The 19,882-nt window shown below is 36.8% G+C and overlaps 1 protein-coding gene and 1 pseudogene across 3 annotated transcripts in view; both read left to right on the top strand.

The window, feature by feature from the left end:
• GALNS (galactosamine (N-acetyl)-6-sulfatase) overlaps positions 1-19,882 on the top strand; it is a 100,755-nt gene that overhangs the window by 22,146 nt on the left and 58,727 nt on the right. For all 3 annotated transcript variants that reach the window (XM_053709287.1, XM_053710020.1, XM_053710822.1), the window contains one exon: positions 13,112-13,186. In XM_053709287.1, coding sequence (XP_053565262.1) covers positions 13,112-13,186 — 75 coding nt within the window. The remainder of the gene's footprint in view (positions 1-13,111; positions 13,187-19,882) is intronic.
• Positions 18,687-18,850, top strand: LOC128646303 (uncharacterized; annotated as a pseudogene).

Here is a 19,882-nt window from a genome sequence, read left to right as displayed (position 1 = left end):
TCCAAAAAGAGATAAGCACAGTCTTACAATACCACATCAGCCAGGGTGCACTCCAAATAAAACATATATGTTCCTCGTTTGAAAGAAGGCACTCACTGGTCTTTGACAAAACAATTTTTTAATTCATCCAATAAATATCAAAAGCAAGTTCATCCATAACGTTTCGGTGTCATTATGACACCTTTGTCAAATGATCTTCCAATATCAATATCACAGAATCATCATGTCCCCAAAGTAGAAAAAAATCGATTTTTTTCTACTTTGGGGACATGATGATTCTGTGATATTGATATTGGAAGATCATTTGACAAAGGTGTCATAATGACACCGAAACGTTATGGATGAACTTGCTTTTGATATTTATTGGATGAATTAAAAAATTGTTTTGTCAAAGACCAGTGAGGACCTTCTTTCAAACGAGGAATATATATATAAATATATATAAAAAGAAAGAGAGGGTAATAGAATCTCAAGGGCGCATTAAACTGTCTACAATTAAAAATTATAGGGCATCTATTTACGGATCCCTTTAGGGTTGTACCCCCGCTGTTTCTTTTTTATTTACTTTATATCATTGCTGGAGTATATTGGGTTACTCCGGCTCTGATAGATAGATTAGGGCAGCACACCAGTTAACTGTAGTCTTTTGGGTTCTATACTGCGCCAAACTTACAACTCTTTGGTTTTATATATATATATATATATATATATATAACACACAGAGAAAACCCAGCACTCACTTACAAGCTCTCAGCTAAGATTTAAAAGCAAAAATGGAAAGGTTAGTCACCGCATCTGGCCAAATGGGACAAGCTCAGGTACCACGTCAAGGTCCTCTCCAATACCTGAGACCCTAAAACAGCCACACAATGCAAGCTTTCAAATCCAAACAAACTGAAAACAAGGGAAGGGTGTGTACCCGGTCCGGTATGAGAGTGCAGTTCCCTTCCGTGTTTTGTATATTTCTAGGGTGGTTACATATTCCTGTGCACCCTTCCCTTGTTTTCAGTTTGTTTGGATTTGAAAGCTTGCATTGTGTGGCTGTTTTAGGGTCTCAGGTATTGGAGAGGACCTTGACGTGGTACCTGAGCTTGTCCCATTTGGCCAGATGCGGTGACTAACCTTTCCATTTTTGCTTTTAAATCTTAGCTGAGAGCTTGTAAGTGAGTGCTGGGTTTTCTCTGTGTGTTGTATTAATTTGTTTTGTAATTTTCCCTATGGTTCTTGCACCCAGACCTGTCTGGGGTTAACTGCTTGTAGCTCTGGGGACAGCACAGCTTCCTGTGAGTGCCAGTGGCACCCAGGGCTGAGCATGTTGCAGGGTCATGGGATGTGTACCCGGTCCGGTATGAGAGTGCAGTTCCCTTCCGTGTTTTGTATATTTCTAGGGTGGTTACATATTCCTGTGCACCCTTCCCTTGTTTTCAGTTTGTTTGGATTTGAAAGCTTGCATTGTGTGGCTGTTTTAGGGTCTCAGGTATTGGAGAGGACCTTGACGTGGTACCTGAGCTTGTCCCATTTGGCCAGATGCGGTGACTAACCTTTCCATTTTTGCTTTTAAATCTTAGCTGAGAGCTTGTAAGTGAGTGCTGGGTTTTCTCTGTGTGTTGTATTAATTTGTTTTGTAATTTTCCCTATGGTTCTTGCACCCAGACCTGTCTGGTTTTAACTGCTTGTAGCTCTGGGGACAGCACAGCTTCCTGTGAGTGCCAGTGGCACCCAGGGCTGAGCATGTTGCAGGGTCATGGGATGTGTACCCGGTCCGGTATGAGAGTGCAGTTCCCTTCCGTGTTTTTTATATATATATATATATATATATATATATATATATATATATATATATATATATATATATATATATATATATATATATATATATATATATATATATATATATATATATATATATATGAGAGAGAGATGTCAAATTAGCTTGATGTCTTGAATTGATGCAATATTTATTAATATTTAACTATCTATGGTTAATTGAAGACTTATAGATAGACTTATGATAGAGATATGACTTATGCCTCTGATAAAATATGTATGTGTATTATATTTAATGTAATACTGAGATCAAAACCTGTATGTTATTTCTGAGTTTTTAATAAAGCTTTTGAAAATAAAAAAATGTAATATTTTCATCAGAATGTGAAATAGAAACTTTTAAATAAACATGAAATTAAAAATATTTTTTGGTATGTGAGATTTGTAGATTGCGAAGAATCAGAATTATAATACTTGAGCATATTGGTTTTTGTTTCATTAGCATAACAGAATATATGATTGTGGTTCAGACAGATATTTATTTAAAAATGCTTTACTGGATATTGACTGTAACATGTTAAGCAGAATATTGTTTCTGCATTTAAAGGGGCAGTCAAGTCCAAAAAGAAACTTTCATAAGTCAAATAGGGCATATAATTCTAAACAACTTTCCAATTTACTTTTATCACCAATTTTGCATATTCTCTTGGTATTCTTAGTTAAAAGCTAAACCTAGGCGGTTCATATGCTAATTTCTTAGACCTTGAAGGCCGCCTCTGCATTTGACAGTTTTTAACCACTAGAGGGCGTTAGTTCATTTGTTTCATATAGATAACATTGAGCTCATGCACGTAAATTTACCAAGGAGTGAGCACTGATTGGCTAAAATGCAAGTCTGTTAAAAGAACTGAAATAAGGGGGCAGTCTGCAGAGGCTTAGTAACAAGATAATCACAGAGGTAAAACATGTATTATTATAACTATGTTGGTTATGTAAAACTAAGGAATGGGTAAGGGATTATCTATCTTTTAACACAACAGAAATTCTAGTGTTGACTGTCCCTTTTTAAGTTCCCTATTTTTTCTCAAAAAGTACAAGTAATAAAAATGTCTTTACTTCTTTGTTTTGGCTATGGAAGTCCTAGCCACTGAAATGAGGGCAGACAAGAAGATCCAAGGTGTTAAAGGGACAGGAAACCCCAAAAATGTATTTCATGATTTGGATGAAACATGCAATTTTAAGCAACTTTCAAAATTTGCTTCATTCTTTTGTTATCCTTTGCTGAAGGAACTGCATTGCACCACTGACAGCTAGATAAACACATCTAGTTAGCCAATCACAAGAGACAAATGTGTGCAGGCATCAATTAGCAGCAGTTCCCACCTAGTGTAGGATATGTGTGTATTCTTTTTCAATGGTTACAAAGAGAACGAAGCACATTTGAAGATAGAAGTGAATTTAAAAGTGTCTTAAAATGGCATGCTGTATCAGAATCATGCAAGTTTTAATTTTGACTTTACTATCCCTTTTAAGGTATAATAGTTGATGTATACATTTTTATTATATGTGGATGACATCCTCCTCTCCCATGCATCACCACATTAATTGCTAGAAGCTCTTTTTCCAGAGCTAAACACTTATGGCTTTTACTTTAATTTTAAAATTAATGTCACTAAGATGGAAGTTTTGGGGATAGCTTTGTTAGAAAATCTGATTGATCGAACAAATCTATAATCTTAAATTTCTAAAAAGTTTTCTAAAATATTTAGGGATGCACATTTTAGCTGATCCCACATTATTACATTTCTTGAACAATGACGTTTTCTTGAGGTCCTGCCAAAGTGAATTGAACTAATGGCATCAAAAACATTTGTCATGGGTTGGCAGAGTAGCAGCAGTCAAAATGACAATAATACCTTGTTTCCCCTATATCTGACATATATTTAACCGCTATGCAAAACACTCTTAATAATTGTATTTGGATAGGACGCCACCCTAGAATAGCAAAGCATATTCTATATAGACCCAGCGATCAAGGAGGTCTTGGAGTCCCTAATTTATCATTTTATCATTAAGCAATCACCCTGGAAAGAATTATAGATTGCTGTAAGCATGTAGATTGTAAAGAGTGGGTGACACTTGAACACTTATTGTCCCATTGCAAATTATTATGGATGTATTACATGCTCTAATAGGCATATACACGACTGTACCCCACCCATTATATTAGAAACCTTTAAGCCAGGGGTGCCCAATAGGTTGATCACGATCTACCAGTAGATTGTGAAGGCGCTGCTGGTAGATTGTGGCCGATGTGATTAAAATGGTGTGGTCAAGTTACGCAATCTCAACACTGGGGCGTGAGTAGAGTATGGTTGCTAGGGATACCAATTTATCTACTGTATTGTGTGAAGGGCGGGTCATTAAACAGTCTAATGGTCGGACACAAAAAGTGCTACAGGATTGGATCCTGAGGGACATCGATTTCAACCAATCAATGTAGATGATTTTTGAACGACAACACAATTGACCTATCAAAAGCATGGTTAAGTGAGTACTCTCCCAATGGATATGGCAGTATAGTTAGGAGGGTAAGCGTCAATAGATAGAAAAAGTAAAGGTGGAGGCTGCTGTGCTATGCTAAAGGAAGAAATCTGATTGACGTCTGGCAAATGAAGGTGTTGATCCGGTAAGAAATGGTCTGCATGGCGTGCTATTGAAATTTTATTTATGTAAGCCTTATTGGGTCAATGTAAGCCTTATTGGGTCATATCAGGCCAAGCCCACGACACAAAGTAAAGGGGGTCAGTGGCAATAATTTGAATGCAGTGTTTTGTAACATGGTACAAGGAATTGCTCCTGTTAACCCTAATTAAAGTCAGTGCTACTTTTGTCGTCAGGATTAATCTGTTGTATTTTTATGCTTTTGCACATCCATGTGTTGCTAAATCATGCAACCTTAAATGGATATAAAACAAACATTTTATTTTCATGATTCAGAAAGAGCATGCAATTTTAAACAACTTTCTAATTTACTCCTATTATCAATTTTTATTCATTCTCTTGGCATCTTTTTTTGGAAAAGCAGGAATGTAAGCTTAGGAGCCGGACAATTTTTAGTGGGTAGATCTCGTTGAGCTGGTCATTTGAAAAGTATATTCCAACACAAAAAAAAGTGTGGGCACCCCTGCTTTAAGCAATAGGATAAAATAATTCAGCAAGTTCACTATCCTCTTCCACCTTCACGCCATTGTTTAGGAACCAGTGTTTTCCCAGTGAGCTTGGCTATAATTTTCAAGATATATGTATTTTACACAGATTAGCACCATGTTATTTAGTATTGATAAGTTGCAAACTTAAATTGCAATCACAACTTGGCACTATGGGAGACCGCTTCCTTGGAAAATTGGTTAATCTATTTCCAATTTTTCAATTTCTTCCATTTATTTCCTAACAGATCATCTCTAAAGTGACCTTGAACCGCTCTGCTATACTGCTATCCCTCTAAATGAGTGTTATCACAAACCTATAGAATACTGATAGCCCATAGTTCTCAAACACTCCCTAAATAATATACAATAACCTGGTCTAGAGAGTTAAAAGGATAGTAAACCCCAATTTTTTTTTATGATTCAGCTAGAACATACAATTTTAATCAACTTTCCAATGTACTTCTATTATCAAATTTGCTTCATTATCTTGTTATCCATTGTCGAAGGAACAGCATTGCACTACTGGAAGCTAGCTGAACACATCTAGTTAGCCAATCAAAAGAGACAAATGTGTGCAGGCACCAATCGGCAGCAGCTCCCACTGATGTATGATATGTGCATATTCTTATTCAACAAGGGGTACTAAGAGAACGAAGCACATTTGAAAATAGAAGTGAATTTAAAAGTGTCTTAAAATAGCATGCTCTATATGAATCAGGAAAGTTTAATTTTGCCTTTCCTATCCCTTTTTAAGATTGGAATAATATTTTTTCTAATTCAGCTACGTTCTCCTCTTTGGTTGGAATTAAATGTGAAAATATTAATGTGATGGTATCTTACACCACACAGACTAGTACAAATATTTTCCCAGACAGATAATGTATTCTGGAGGGGCTGTAGCAAAATAGGTAATATGACTGGCATTTTGTGGTCATGCCCCATGATAAATAGTTATTGGAAAGAAGTCCTATCTAAAATGGAAAATGGCCTTTCAATAACCCTGCCTCAAGACCCACTCATTTTTCTACTTAATAAATATCTGCACATGCCTTGTAAACTGCCTTACACCTTGCTACAAATCTTGATCAATAGTGCTAAAGCTCTTTTACCAATTTACTTAAAACGGCCTTATATACCTACAATAGCTGAATGACGTGGCCTTTATTAATTTAGAGAGGTGCAATTTTTTCTGACTATTTTTCTGTGGGAAGAATATATGAACTCCAGGTGACAATTTGTTATTAAAGGGACAGCCAAGTTAAAATTAAACTTACATAATTAAGATAGGGCATACAATTTTAAACAACTTCCAATTTACTTTTATCAAATTAGCTTTGCTTTGAAAGCTAAACCTAGGTAGGCTCATATTCTAATATCTAAGCCCTTGAAGGCTGCCACTTATCTCATTGTATATTGACAGTTTTTCAATAGGGAATTCCCCTCTTTTAAAAGAGGAGTATCACCCCCCCTGTAACTGAAACCGAGGGATGTTAGCAACTGCATATTTTGACCTTTTGCAGTCTGCAGGGAATGCTGAGGATGACAATGTTCTATCTTTCACTTTTACTACCCATTAGGTTTATGTGTACAACTACAAACAATACATATTCTAGTGAGATTATTGATTAAAAGCTTTCACCTACATTAGAATCCAGTTTACAATTAGCTAAATTGTGCTATTTTAGAAAAAAAACCTCTATGCTTGTGTTTGTTTTTGGTTTCACTGCCTTTTTAATTTCTGTCACAATCTCTGTGATTCAGTAATTCTGCAGTTTATGTAAACAAATATTGTCTCTTTCACTAGCTACCCACTAGCTTAAAGGGACATGAAACCCAAATTTTTTCTTTCATGATTTAGAAAGAGCATGTCATTTTAAACAACTTTCTAATTTACTTCTATTATCTAATTTGCTTAATTTTCTTGATAACCTTTGCTGAAAAGCATATCTAGATAGGCTCAGTAGCTGCTGATTAGTAGCTGCACATAGGTGCCTCTTGTGATTGGCTCACCCATGTTCATTGCTATTTCTTCAACACAGGATATCTAAAGACTGAAGCAAATTAGATAATAGAAGTAAATTGGAATGTTGTTTAAAATTGTATTTCTTTCATGTAATTAACAAGAGTCCATGAGCTAGTGACGTATGGGATATACATTCCTACCAGGAGGGGCAAAGTTTCCCAAACCTTAAAATGCCTATAAATACACCCCTCACCACACCCACAAATCAGTTTTACAAACTTTGCCTCCAAGGGAGGTGGTGAAGTAAGTTTGTGCTAGATTCTACGTTGATATGCGCTCCGCAGCAAGTTGGAGCCCGGTTTTCCTCTCAGCGTGCAGTGAATGTCAGAGGGATGTGAGGAGAGTATTGCCTATTGAATGCAGTGATCTCCTTCTACGGGGTCTATTTCATAAGGTTCTCTGTTATCGGTCGTAGAGATTCATCTCTTACCTCCCTTTTCAGATCGACGATATACTCTTATATTTACCATTTCCTCTACTGATTCTCGTTTCAGTACTGGTTTGGCTTTCTACAAACATGTAGATGAGTGTCCTGGGGTAAGTAAGTCTTATTTTCTGTGACACTCTAAGCTATGGTTGGGCACTTTATTTATAAAGTTCTAAATATATGTATTCAAACATTTATTTGCCTTGACTCAGAATGTTCAACTTTCCTTATTTCCAGACAGTCAGTTTCATATTTGGGATTATGCTTTAAATTATCATATTTTGTCTTACCTCAAAAATTTGACTTTTTTCCCTGTGGGCTGTTAGGCTCGCGGGGGCTGAAAATGCTTCATTTTATTGCGTCATTTTTGGCGCGGATTTTTTTGGCGCAAAAATTCATTTCCGTTTCCGGCGTCATACGTGTCGCCGGAAGTTGCGTCATTTTTTGACGTTATTTTGCGCCAAAAATGTCGGCGTTCCGGATGTGGCGTCATTTTTGGCGCCAAAAGCATTTAGGCGCCAAATAATGTGGGCGTCTTATTTGGCGCCAAAAAATATGGGCGTCGCTTTTGTCTCCACATTATTTCAGTCTCATTTTCATTTGCTTCTGGTTGCTAGAAGCTTGATGTTTGGCATTTTTTTCCCATTCCTGAAACTGTCTTATAAGGAATTTGATTTATTTTGCTTTATATGTTGTTTTTTCTCTTACATATTGCAAGATGTCTCACGTTGCATCTGAGCCAGAAGATACTACAGGAAAACCACTGCCTGCTGGATCTACCAAAGCTAAGTGTATCTGCTGTAAACTTTTGGTAGCTATTTCTCCAGCTGTTGTTTGTATTAATTGTCATGACAAACTTGTTAAAGCAGATAATATTTCCTTTAGTGATGTACCATTGCCTGTTGCAGTTCCCTCAACATCTAAGGTGCAGAATGTTCCTGATAACATAAGAGATTTTGTTTCTGAATCCATAAAGAAGGCTTTGTCTGTTATTTCTCCTTCTAGTAAACGTAAAAAGTCTTTTAAATCTTCTCTCTCTACAGATGAATTTTTAAATGAACACCATCATTCTGATTCTTTGGACTCTTCTAGTTCAGAGGATTCTGTCTCAGAGATTGATGCTGATAAATCTTCATATTTATTTAAGATGGAATTTATTCGCTCTTTACTTAAAGAAGTACTAATTGCTTTAGAAATAGAGGATTCTAGTCCTCTTGATACTAATTCTATACGTTTGGATAAGGTTTTTAAAGCTCCTGCGGTTATTCCAGAAGTCTTTCCTGTTCCTAATGCTATTTCTGCAGTAATTGCTAAGGAATGGGATAAATTGGGTAATTCATTTACTCCTTCTAAACGTTTTAAGCAATTATATCCTGTTCCGCCTGACAGGTTAGAATTTTGGGACAAAATCCCTAAAGTTGATGGGGCTATTTCTACCCTTGCTAAACGTACTACCATTCCTACGTCAGATGGTACCTCGTTTAAGGATCCTTTAGATAGAAAAATTGAATCTTTTCTAAGAAAAGCTTATCTATGTTCAGGTAATCTTCTTAGACCTGCTATATCATTGGCTGATGTTGCTGCAGCTTCAACTTTTTGGTTGGAAACTCTAGCGCAACAAGTAACAAATCGTGATTCTCATGATATTATTATTCTTCTCCAGCATACTAATAATTTCATCTGTGATGCCATTTTTGATATTATTAGAGTTGATGTTAGATTTATGTCTCTGGCTATCTTAGCCAGAAGAGCTTTATGGCTTAAGACTTGGAATGCTGATATGGCTTCTAAATCAACTCTACTTTCCATTTCTTTCCAGGGAAACAAATTATTTGGTTCTCAGTTGGATTCTATTATTTCAACTGTTACTGGTGGGAAAGGAACTTTTTTACCACAGGATAAAAAATCTAAAGGTAAAAACAGGGCTAACAATCGTTTTCGTTCCTTTCGTTTCAACAAAGAACAAAAGCCTGATCCTTCGTCCTCAGGAGCAGTTTCAGTTTGGAAACCATCTCCAGTCTGGAATAAATCCAAGCCTGCTAGAAAGGCAAAGCCTGCTTCTAAGTTCACATGAAGGTACGGCCCTCATTCCAGTTCAGCTGGTAGGGGGCAGGTTACGTTTTTTCAAAGAAATTTGGATCAAATCTGTTCACAATCTTTGGATTCAGAACATTGTTTCAGAAGGGTACAGAATTGGTTTCAAGATGAGACCTCCTGCAAAGAGATTTTTTCTTTCCCATGTCCCAGTAAATCCAGTGAAAGCTCAAGCATTTCTGAATTGTGTTTCAGATCTAGAGTTGGCTGGAGTAATTATGCCAGTTCCAGTTCCGGAACAGGGGATGGGGTTTTATTCAAATCTCTTCATTGTACCAAAGAAGGAGAATTCCTTCAGACCAGTTCTGGATCTAAAATTATTGAATCGTTATGTAAGGATACCAACGTTCAAGATGGTAACTGTAAGGACTATATTGCCTTTTGTTCAGCAAGGGAATTATATGTCCACAATAGATTTACAGGATGCATATCTGCATATTCCGATTCATCCAGATCATTATCAGTTCCTGAGATTCTCTTTTCTAGACAAGCATTACCAATTTGTGGCTCTACCGTTTGGCCTTGCTACAGCTCCAAGAATTTTCACAAAGATTCTCGGTGCCCTTCTGTCTGTAATCAGAGAACAGGGTATTGTGGTATTTCCTTATTTGGACGATATCTTGGTACTTGCTCCGTCTTTACATTTAGCAGAGTCTCATACGAATCGACTTGTGTTGTTTCTTCAAGATCATGGTTGGAGGATCAATTTACCAAAAAGTTCTTTGATTCCTCAAACAAGGGTAACCTTTCTGGGTTTCCAGATAGATTCAGTGTCCATGACTCTGTCTTTAACAGACAAGAGACGTCTAAAATTGATTACAGCTTGTCGAAACCTTCAGTCACAATCATTCCCTTCGGTAGCCTTATGCATGGAAATTCTAGGTCTTATGACTGCTGCATCGGACGCGATCCCCTTTGCTCGTTTTCACATGCGACCTCTTCAGCTCTGTATGCTGAACCAATGGTGCAGGGATTACACGAAGATATCTCAATTAATATCTTTAAAACCGATTGTTCGACACTCTCTAACGTGGTGGACAAATCACCATCGTTTAATTCAGGGGGCTTCTTTTGTTCTTCCGACCTGGACTGTAATTTCAACAGATGCAAGTCTCACAGGTTGGGGAGCTGTGTGGGGATCTCTGACGGCACAAGGAGTTTGGGAATCTCAGGAGGTGAGATTACCGATCAATATTTTGGAACTCCGTGCAATTTTCAGAGCTCTTCAGTTTTGGCCTCTTCTGAAGAGAGAATCGTTCATTTGTTTTCAGACAGACAATGTCACAACTGTGGCATACATCAATCATCAAGGAGGGACTCACAGTCCTCTGGCTATGAAAGAAGTATCTCGAATTTTGGTTTGGGCGGAATCCAGCTCCTGTCTAATCTCTGCGGTTCATATCCCAGGTGTAGACAATTGGGAAGCGGATTATCTCAGTCGCCAAACGTTGCATCCGGGCGAATGGTCTCTTCACCCAGAGGTATTTCTTCAGATTGTTCAATTGTGGGGGCTCCCAGAGATAGATCTGATGGCCTCTCATCTAAACAAGAAACTTTCCAGGTATCTGTCCAGATCCCGGGATCCTCAGGCGGAGGCAGTGGATGCATTATCACTTCCTTGGAAGTATCATCCTGCCTATATCTTTCCGCCTCTAGTTCTTCTTCCAAGAGTAATCTCCAAGATTCTGAGGGAATGCTCGTTTGTTCTGCTAATAGCTCCGGCATGGCCTCACAGGTTTTGGTATGCGGATCTTGTCCGGATGGCATCTTGCCAGCCATGGACTCTTCCGTTAAGACCAGACCTTCTGTCACAAGGTCCTTTTTTCCATCCGGATCTGAAATCCTTAAATTTAAAGGTATGGAGATTGAACGCTTGATTCTTGGTCATAGAGGTTTCTCTGACTCCGTGATTAATACTATGTTACAGGCTCGTAAATCTGTATCTCGAGAGATATATTATAGAGTCTGGAAGACTTATATTTCATGGTGTCTTTCTCATCATTTTTCTTGGCATTCTTTTAGAATACCGAGAATTTTACAATTTCTTCAGGATGGTTTGGATAAGGGTTTGTCCGCAAGTTCTTTGAAAGGACAAATCTCTGCTCTTTCTGTTCTTTTTCACAGAAAGATTGCTATTCTTCCTGATATTCATTGTTTTGTACAAGCTTTGGTTCGTATAAAACCTGTCATTAAGTCAATTTCTCCTCCTTGGAGTTTGAATTTGGTTCTGGGAGCTCTTCAAGCTCCTCCGTTTGAACCTATGCATTCATTGGACATTAAATTACTTTCTTGGAAAGTTTTGTTCCTTTTGGCCATCTCTTCTGCTAGAAGAGTTTCTGAATTATCTGCTCTTTCGTGTGAGTCTCCTTTTCTGATTTTTCATCAGGATAAGGCGGTGTTGCGAACTTCTTTTGAATTTTTACCTAAAGTTGTGAATTCCAACAACATTAGTAGAGAAATTGTGGTTCCTTCATTATGTCCTAATCCTAAGAATTCTAAGGAGAAATCATTGCATTCTTTGGATGTTGTTAGAGCTTTGAAATATTATGTTGAAGCTACGAAATCTTTCCGTAAGACTTCTAGTCTATTTGTTATCTTTTCCGGTTCTAGGAAAGGCCAGAAAGCTTCTGCCATTTCTTTGGCATCTTGGTTGAAATCTTTAATTCATCTTGCCTATGTTGAGTCGGGTAAATCTCCGCCTCAAAGAATTACAGCTCATTCTACTAGGTCAGTATCTACTTCCTGGGCGTTTAGGAATGAAGCTTCGGTTGACCAGATCTACAAAGCAGCAACTTGGTCTTCTTTGCATACTTTTACTAAATTCTACCATTTTGATGTATTTTCTTCTTCTGAAGCAGTTTTTGGTAGAAAAGTTCTTCAGGCAGCGGTTTCAGTTTGAATCTTCTGCTTATGTTTTTTGTTAAACTTTATTTTGGGTGTGGATTATTTTCAGCAGGAATTGGCTGTCTTTATTTTATCCCTCCCTCTCTAGTGACTCTTGTGTGGAAAGATCCACATCTTGGGTAGTCATTATCCCATACGTCACTAGCTCATGGACTCTTGTTAATTACATGAAAGAAAACATAATTTATGTAAGAACTTACCTGATAAATTCATTTCTTTCATATTAACAAGAGTCCATGAGGCCCACCCTTTTTTGTGGTGGTTATGATTTTTTTGTATAAAGCACAATTATTCCAATTCCTTATTTTATATGCTTCGCACTTTTTCTTATCACCCCACTTCTTGGCTATTCGTTAAACTGATTTGTGGGTGTGGTGAGGGGTGTATTTATAGGCATTTTAAGGTTTGGGAAACTTTGCCCCTCCTGGTAGGAATGTATATCCCATACGTCACTAGCTCATGGACTCTTGTTAATATGAAAGAAATGAATTTATCAGGTAAGTTCTTACATAAATTATGTTTTTCTATCCGAATCATGAAATAAATATTTTGGGTTTAGTATCCCTTTAATAATATAAATCTACTTTCTTTAAACATCCCTCTCCAAATGTCTTAACTCCATAAATTAAGCACCTTAAACTCTTTTATAATAATACATTTCTTACATAATGTTTCTATTTTCAGCAAGAGCAGCTTTGCTAACTGGACGTCTTCCAATACGGAACGGTTTCTACACAACCAATAATCATGCCAGGAATGGTAAGAGATCTTCTCGGATTCAAAAATATAATGTTCCTGCCTCGCTGATATAACCATTCCTGTGAAGCTATCCATCTATCTAGTTTAAATAGCAAATCGTCTTCTGCACGTAACACTGGCTAGTGTGATGTTTATTATGCCGGCTTGTGAAGTTCATATCGTTCCGGCAAACTTTCCAGATCTTTATATGCTTCCCTTTTTTAACACTGTGGGTGGATAAAAATCATGAGGTTCTTTTTTTTTATTTTTTTTTTTATAAATTTTAAATAGAATTTTATAAAATATATTATTATTTTTTTTTAGGAAAAATCTGTTTTAAGATAGATTTCTGTTTAAGATAAATTATAATCCAAAAGTTATTAATCCTGAAATAATTATGTAGCATTAGGCTGTATATACATGTGGTAAATTAATTCTATTAATTCAATCACAATTTCATGCTCTCCCAGAAGGTTCTGTAAGATTATTTTGGTCATTTTTTCTATCTTGAAGATATCACATATTCTTGGTTTTGTAGTTCTCACAATTGTGAATTTGTGTCTGCAGAAATAACTATATATCACTCAGAGCATACATTTTTAAAATAACTTTCCAGTGTATGATCAAATTTGTTAATTCTCTCTCCTTTGTTGAAGGAGCAGCAATGCACTACTGGAAGGTAGTTGAACACATTGGGTGAGCCAATGACAATAGTCATATAGGTGCATACACCAATCAGCAGCTAGATCCCATGATAAGAGAATTAAGCAAATGAGATAAAAGAAGTGCATTGGAAAGTTGTTTAAAGGGGCAGAATACTTGAAAATGTTTGTTTAAAAATATAGATAATCCCTTTTATTACCCATTTCTTAGTTTTTCATAACCAACACTGTTATATTAATATACTTTTTACCTCTATGATTACCTGTATGTATGCCTCTGCAGACTGCCCCCTTATCTCAGTGCTTTTTAAAAACTTGCATTTTAGCCAATTAATGCTGACTTCTGCATAACTCCACAATGTTATCTATTTGGCACACACAAACTAGCACTGTCTGGCTGTGAAAAACTAATACAATGCACTAAGATAAGAGGCGACCTGCAAGGGCTTAGAAACAGGCAGAGGTTTAGAGGTTATACAGTATAATTTAACAATGTTGGTTGTGCAAAAGCTGGAGACTGGGTAATAAAGGTTTTATCTATCTTTTTTAAACAATAAAAAAAAATCTCAAGTAGACTGCCCTTTTAAAACTGCATGTTCTATCTTTAATCAAGAAAGTTACATTTTTACTGTCCCTTTAAATCAAACTGTTCTAGAATTCTATGTATACAGAATCTACCCCTTACTAAGTTTCAAGAGGTTCAATGAATATAAGATTGAAGTGAAATAGATCTGCACAAGGACCTTAGTGTGAGGGGCAAGCAGTAAAAATGAAAGTGAAACATAGAATGGTATTGTTTTGGTTTAAATAAACAATTGAATTGTTATTAAGGTAATGATTATTTTTCTCTATCCAATAAAGTACAGCTGAAAAGTTGATAAAATATGAATGATTAAACTAATAAACCGGCAATAGTTCACCTCCCAATTATATCATAATTATCTATGTTTTTCTAATGGTATAACTAAATCAGTCATTTTCTGATATAACTATAAAATAATTTAAAATGTGATTGTTCTAAAAATGAAACCTTTATGTAGAAAACCCTAATTTAAATCAAGGCTTAATGACTAGTGATTTAAATCGTGATTAAAATCTATTTGATTAGAATCAAATCCACCCTGTGTGAAAATGTTACTTTTGCCTTTTATGAATTTACTGTACATCAGAACATAATACAGACATAATTAAAGTTATTTTGGATTTTTTTTTATTTACATTTTATTTATCTACAAAGAGACACAAGCAGAGATGAGCTATTTTGCAACCTAGGACAACTTCAATACATCATAGTGGCCCCGTTAACTATAATGAAAGTCCAATTTAAAACTACATTTACATATTATTCATTCATTCATTATGGTAGGGCTGGGCTAGCAACATTGCAGGACAGAACTGAGCGGCATTTCTCTAAAATATGTATGTTTTACATTACAAAAGATTGATTTAGAAAACTATCTGCACCACCCTGATACAGATTTTAATTTAGCTAGATGACGAATTAACCCTGACTCTTGAAAGCAAACAGTAGCAGCACATATAACTTAGTACTTTGGTTGTCATATGCAGATAAAATATTAAACCCAAATTTTTTCTTTCTTGATTCAGAAAGAGAATGCAACTTTCTTTCCAATGGCATGGAGAGTACACAAATTCATTCTAATTACTAGTGGGAATTAAACTCCTGGCCACCAGGAGGAGGCTAAGAACACCCCAGCAAAGCTTTAAGTATCCCTCCCACTTCCCATAATCCCCAGTCATTCTTTGCCTTGTACATCTAGGAGGATGTGCGAAGATGGTGTCTGAAGTAAATTAATACTTTTAATGGATATTTTCCCTTCAAGCAAGGATTGGGGCAATGCTGTGTCCATGTAATCCTCTTTAGTAAGAGTAATGGTGGCTTTTAGCTGTTGGAGGTTGGTGAGGTAGTACTTAATTTCCCTCCAAGAAGTTATGCTAATCCCTATATAGAAAACCAGGGTTGGTTACTCTGCTTTTCTTGTATCTTCAGGTCCCTGTCAGCGGTCGGATGAGGCTAACAGACCTGGAGCTCGTGTGACTGCTCCACAGCAGAAGACTCTGGAGGGTAAGTCCTTTTTATATATATTTCTTAGGACAATAAAAAATCATGGAGGAAGGAGATAATCAGGAACCTAGTGGGACCTGCTACCTTCATGAAGGGTCACTATATTTCATGTATATCTACAAGTTGAGATATGTTGCGTCTGAGCAGCTAATTGGTTTACAGCCAGTGTCAGGGATATTATGCCACTTCTTTTGCCTTATGAAGGGTCAATATACAAAGTAAGACCCAAGCTTTATGGGGTGTGGGGACTGTGTAACTAAGGGGCACAATGTTTATTCGGGACAGACCAGATACCTTTACCGCACGCAAATATAACTATGCTGGCATAAGGGTTATTTGCAACTTTGACTCCCGTTGCCCTTCCAGTGCAATCCTCTTAGATTTTTAGGAGGGATGAGTGACTTGCGACACAAACGGGGTATGTAAAGTGGTCTGAGCTAATTCCACATGCTATTTGTTAGTCCCTTATTATAAGATAATGTCTAGTACAGGTTTTTTTATGCGTTTGCCCTGCTGTATGTTTTTAGACATTGAGGGTATTGAGAAGATGAGTTTTCCCGAGATCTATGACGACATCTCTATAAATGTTGGTATCTTCTTGCCTTGTCCTACGCCAAGGCCTCTAATGGGCTTATAATATGTAGCCTGTATGGCAATGGTAGATCATGGGTCTCTGTATGCTTAATTCCTGACCCATGATCTACCATTGCCATACAGGCTACATATTGCTTTGTTTCACAAGAAATTGGATTCTATCTGGATCTACAGCTTCCACATCAGTGACCCGTATCCTGACCTGCAAACCGGAAATGGTAGTAGGACCTAGAGGTACCGCTAAATTAACTTCCAAGGTTGCAAACAAACGCCTCGGTCCCAGTATCTACTTTTGAATATGTCACACATATTTGAAAACATCGAGGGAACTCCGTTTTATTCAAATGTAAAGGTCGACCTGGAGCCACTTATAAAAATTGTGTGTATATTTACTATCTGTATACAAGTGAACCAGTAAAATCTATCCCATACGGACCAACAGTAACAGTGTGAGCTTTCATTGAGTCACATCCGTTATAGGAGTACTTTTCATTGGTATACACTAACCAAACATCTTTAGTGTAGTGACTATTCCCATTTTTAGCTCTTTTATATTTGCTGTATATTAGTGTCAACATTTTTATATTATCAGTTACGTTGTTAGCACTGTATACAATGTTTCTGGTATTGTTATATATTGCTACTTATATTGTATATTAACAATCTGATGCCGGCATCTTGCACATAACTTGTATTTCTTTTTTGTATAAATATATAATTTTATTTTAGACACGGTATCATCCTTTTTATTATACATATTACACATATATATTTTAATCAAGTGATAAGTATTAGACTTATACGTTACACATCTTATAACCGCATCTCATTTTGCACGTTAATCTCTTTGCTTTTTTAGCGCTTTTCCCACATTCCCCTTTGTTTTTTCTAATTTCGTTTTGATGCATATTGCACATTTTCTGTTAATCCAATAAACCTCCTTTCACTACTGAAATATTACTGTGTCCTTCAGTTATTTGATAGATCAAAATGAAATTGCTGATCCAAACACCCAATTATTTATAAATGAAAATCATGGAAATTGTCTGGGGTGCCTAAACTTTTGCATACGACCTGTATATTAAAGTTTTTATCTCCTTGTCAGTTTGGTTCTATCTATATATTTTTTTTTATGTCCAAAAGGACCAAGTTTTTGGACATGTTTTAGCCAGTTTTCTAATGATTTCTGTCTCAAACCCATATCAATGCGGGTTTGTTACTCTATGTAATCCAGTTTACCTCTTATGGAGGGTTGTTTTTATCTGGATTTTTTACCTACCTTAACAGGTTCTCTCCGTTACCTAACTCTAAGTGGGTCCTAGGATTTTGTTCAAGCCAGCTTCCTTATCTTAGCGACCTAGCAAGTGGATGATTTGCAGTTTGATTCCAGCTATAGTTTTTTCTCACTTCGAATGTGTGTGCTCAAGCTGTTTTAAGCCTTTGGTGTCTGCTTATCTGGTTCAACTAGCCTTTTATAGGAGTTGGTACCTTTTTTTTAAAAAAAAATTTTTTTTTTCGTCTTGGGTAATATTTGGTCTCATGGTGGCTTCCATGGACATTATTTATTTGGCTTGTTTCCATCTGAGACTTCTACATCCTCAGACAATGGAATGGAGACCTTTTGGACCTCTTTCTCTCAGTTAGTCCTTGACTCCCTGGAGAGAAATTCTCTGTCTTGGTGGCTCTGTCCGCATAATTCGTCCCAAGGCATTTTTTATATGTCCCTATATCTTTAGGAGCATCTGCCTTTTAATCAGGGAAGGGTTCAGCACCCTGTTCGGGCGCTCGCTTCCTTTCTGATAGATCTCACTGGTGGCTTTTATTTCTATCAGAGAGGAACAAGGAGCTCCTTAGTTTATGAAGGAAGTGTCTCGCATCCTTCGTTGGGCGGAGGCTCACAACTGCCACATTTCTGCTATTCTCATCCCAGGTGTGTGCATATGGGAAGCAAAGGGGAGGGGGTACTTCCTCTGGAAGTATGTTCCGGAGTGAGACTGGATGGCGTCTTGGTTGTTCTTCGAACTTTCTATACAGGTCCTGATCTAGGGACTCGCTTGCTTGAGATTCTTGGGATCGCTCAGTTTTTCTTCCGTTTGACCTTCTTCTCGGAGGATAGCCTGGATCTCTATGGAAGCTGGCTTCAGAGTTTATATTGTTCCAGCTTGATTGATTGCAAAGGATTGCCTCTTGGCCTTTTGGCTAAGATCAAGTGTAGTATCTGTTCTTATCAGTTTAATATCTGATACGTCCCGTATCTGGGGACCATATATTATATTTTTTGGTGTGTGGACCTGATGAGGAGTCCTCTTCTCCATGGAGATTTCTGCAGAGGAAGGATTTTTTCCTTCTGGGTTCTTCTCTTCTTCTAAAGATGGCTTTTTGTTTTTCTAAACTTCAGGCACCTCTATACCCTTGGTGTTTTTCTTCTCTTTTCATATTCCCTCGGCTGAATGATTTGGGATTATGGGAAATGGGATACTTAAAGCTTTGCTGGGGTGTTCTTTGCCGCCTCCTGGGGGCCAGGAGTTGAATTCCCACTAGTAGGATTTGTGGACTCTCCATGCCAGGAAAAAAAAAATTCAGGTACGCATACATTTTGTTTTCTAATTTACTCTTTTTATTAATTTTTCTTCTTTCTGCTGGTATCTATATCAAGTTGGAATATAAGCTTAGGAGGTGGCCCATTTTTTATTCAGCACCCTGGCTGATTGGTGGCTAGATTTAGCCACCAATAAGCAAGCGCTACCCAGGATCTGAACCAAAAATGGGCCGACTTCTAAACATACAATCCTGTTTTTCAAATAAAGATACCAAGAGAAGAAGAATATTGACAATAGGAGTAAATTAGAATGTTGCTTAAAATTGCATACTCTTTCTGAATCATGAAAGTTTTTAATTTTGACTTTAGTGTCCCTTTAATCTTCTTAGCCAGGCAGAGATCATTCATGTTGTAATATCCCAGACTTTGTAATATGCAATTTTCCAGTAAAACATAATTGTTACAGTCTGTCAAAAAGTGTTCAGTATAATTGCCAGGAGTTCTATTGTAACCATAGGCTATTAGAGCAGCCGGCTCACTTGTTGCTTTAGTATGACGGTATGTTGGCATTTTGGGCTATCATTGTGAATGAAAAGAGCTGGCTTAATTTCAAACAAAACTGACACGTGATAACAATACATTTTGTAATTCATGCTGTAAGTTGTCTTTTGGTTAGATGATAACCCAAATAGGATCCAGAGTAAACCTTCCTTCTATAAAATTATTTAAAGTTTAGATTAATAAATCCATAGTTTCAGTCAACTGAATATTATTGTGAATATAATGAAATAGGTGTCTCTGCAATATCATACAATAAGTCACAAATTCTGCATAAC

Source organism: Bombina bombina, chromosome 1 (genome assembly GCF_027579735.1).
Source record: "Bombina bombina isolate aBomBom1 chromosome 1, aBomBom1.pri, whole genome shotgun sequence".
NCBI lineage: Eukaryota > Metazoa > Chordata > Amphibia > Anura > Bombinatoridae > Bombina > Bombina bombina.
Note: the sequence above shows the minus strand (reverse complement) of the source record. Positions and strands in the feature narration are given on the sequence as shown.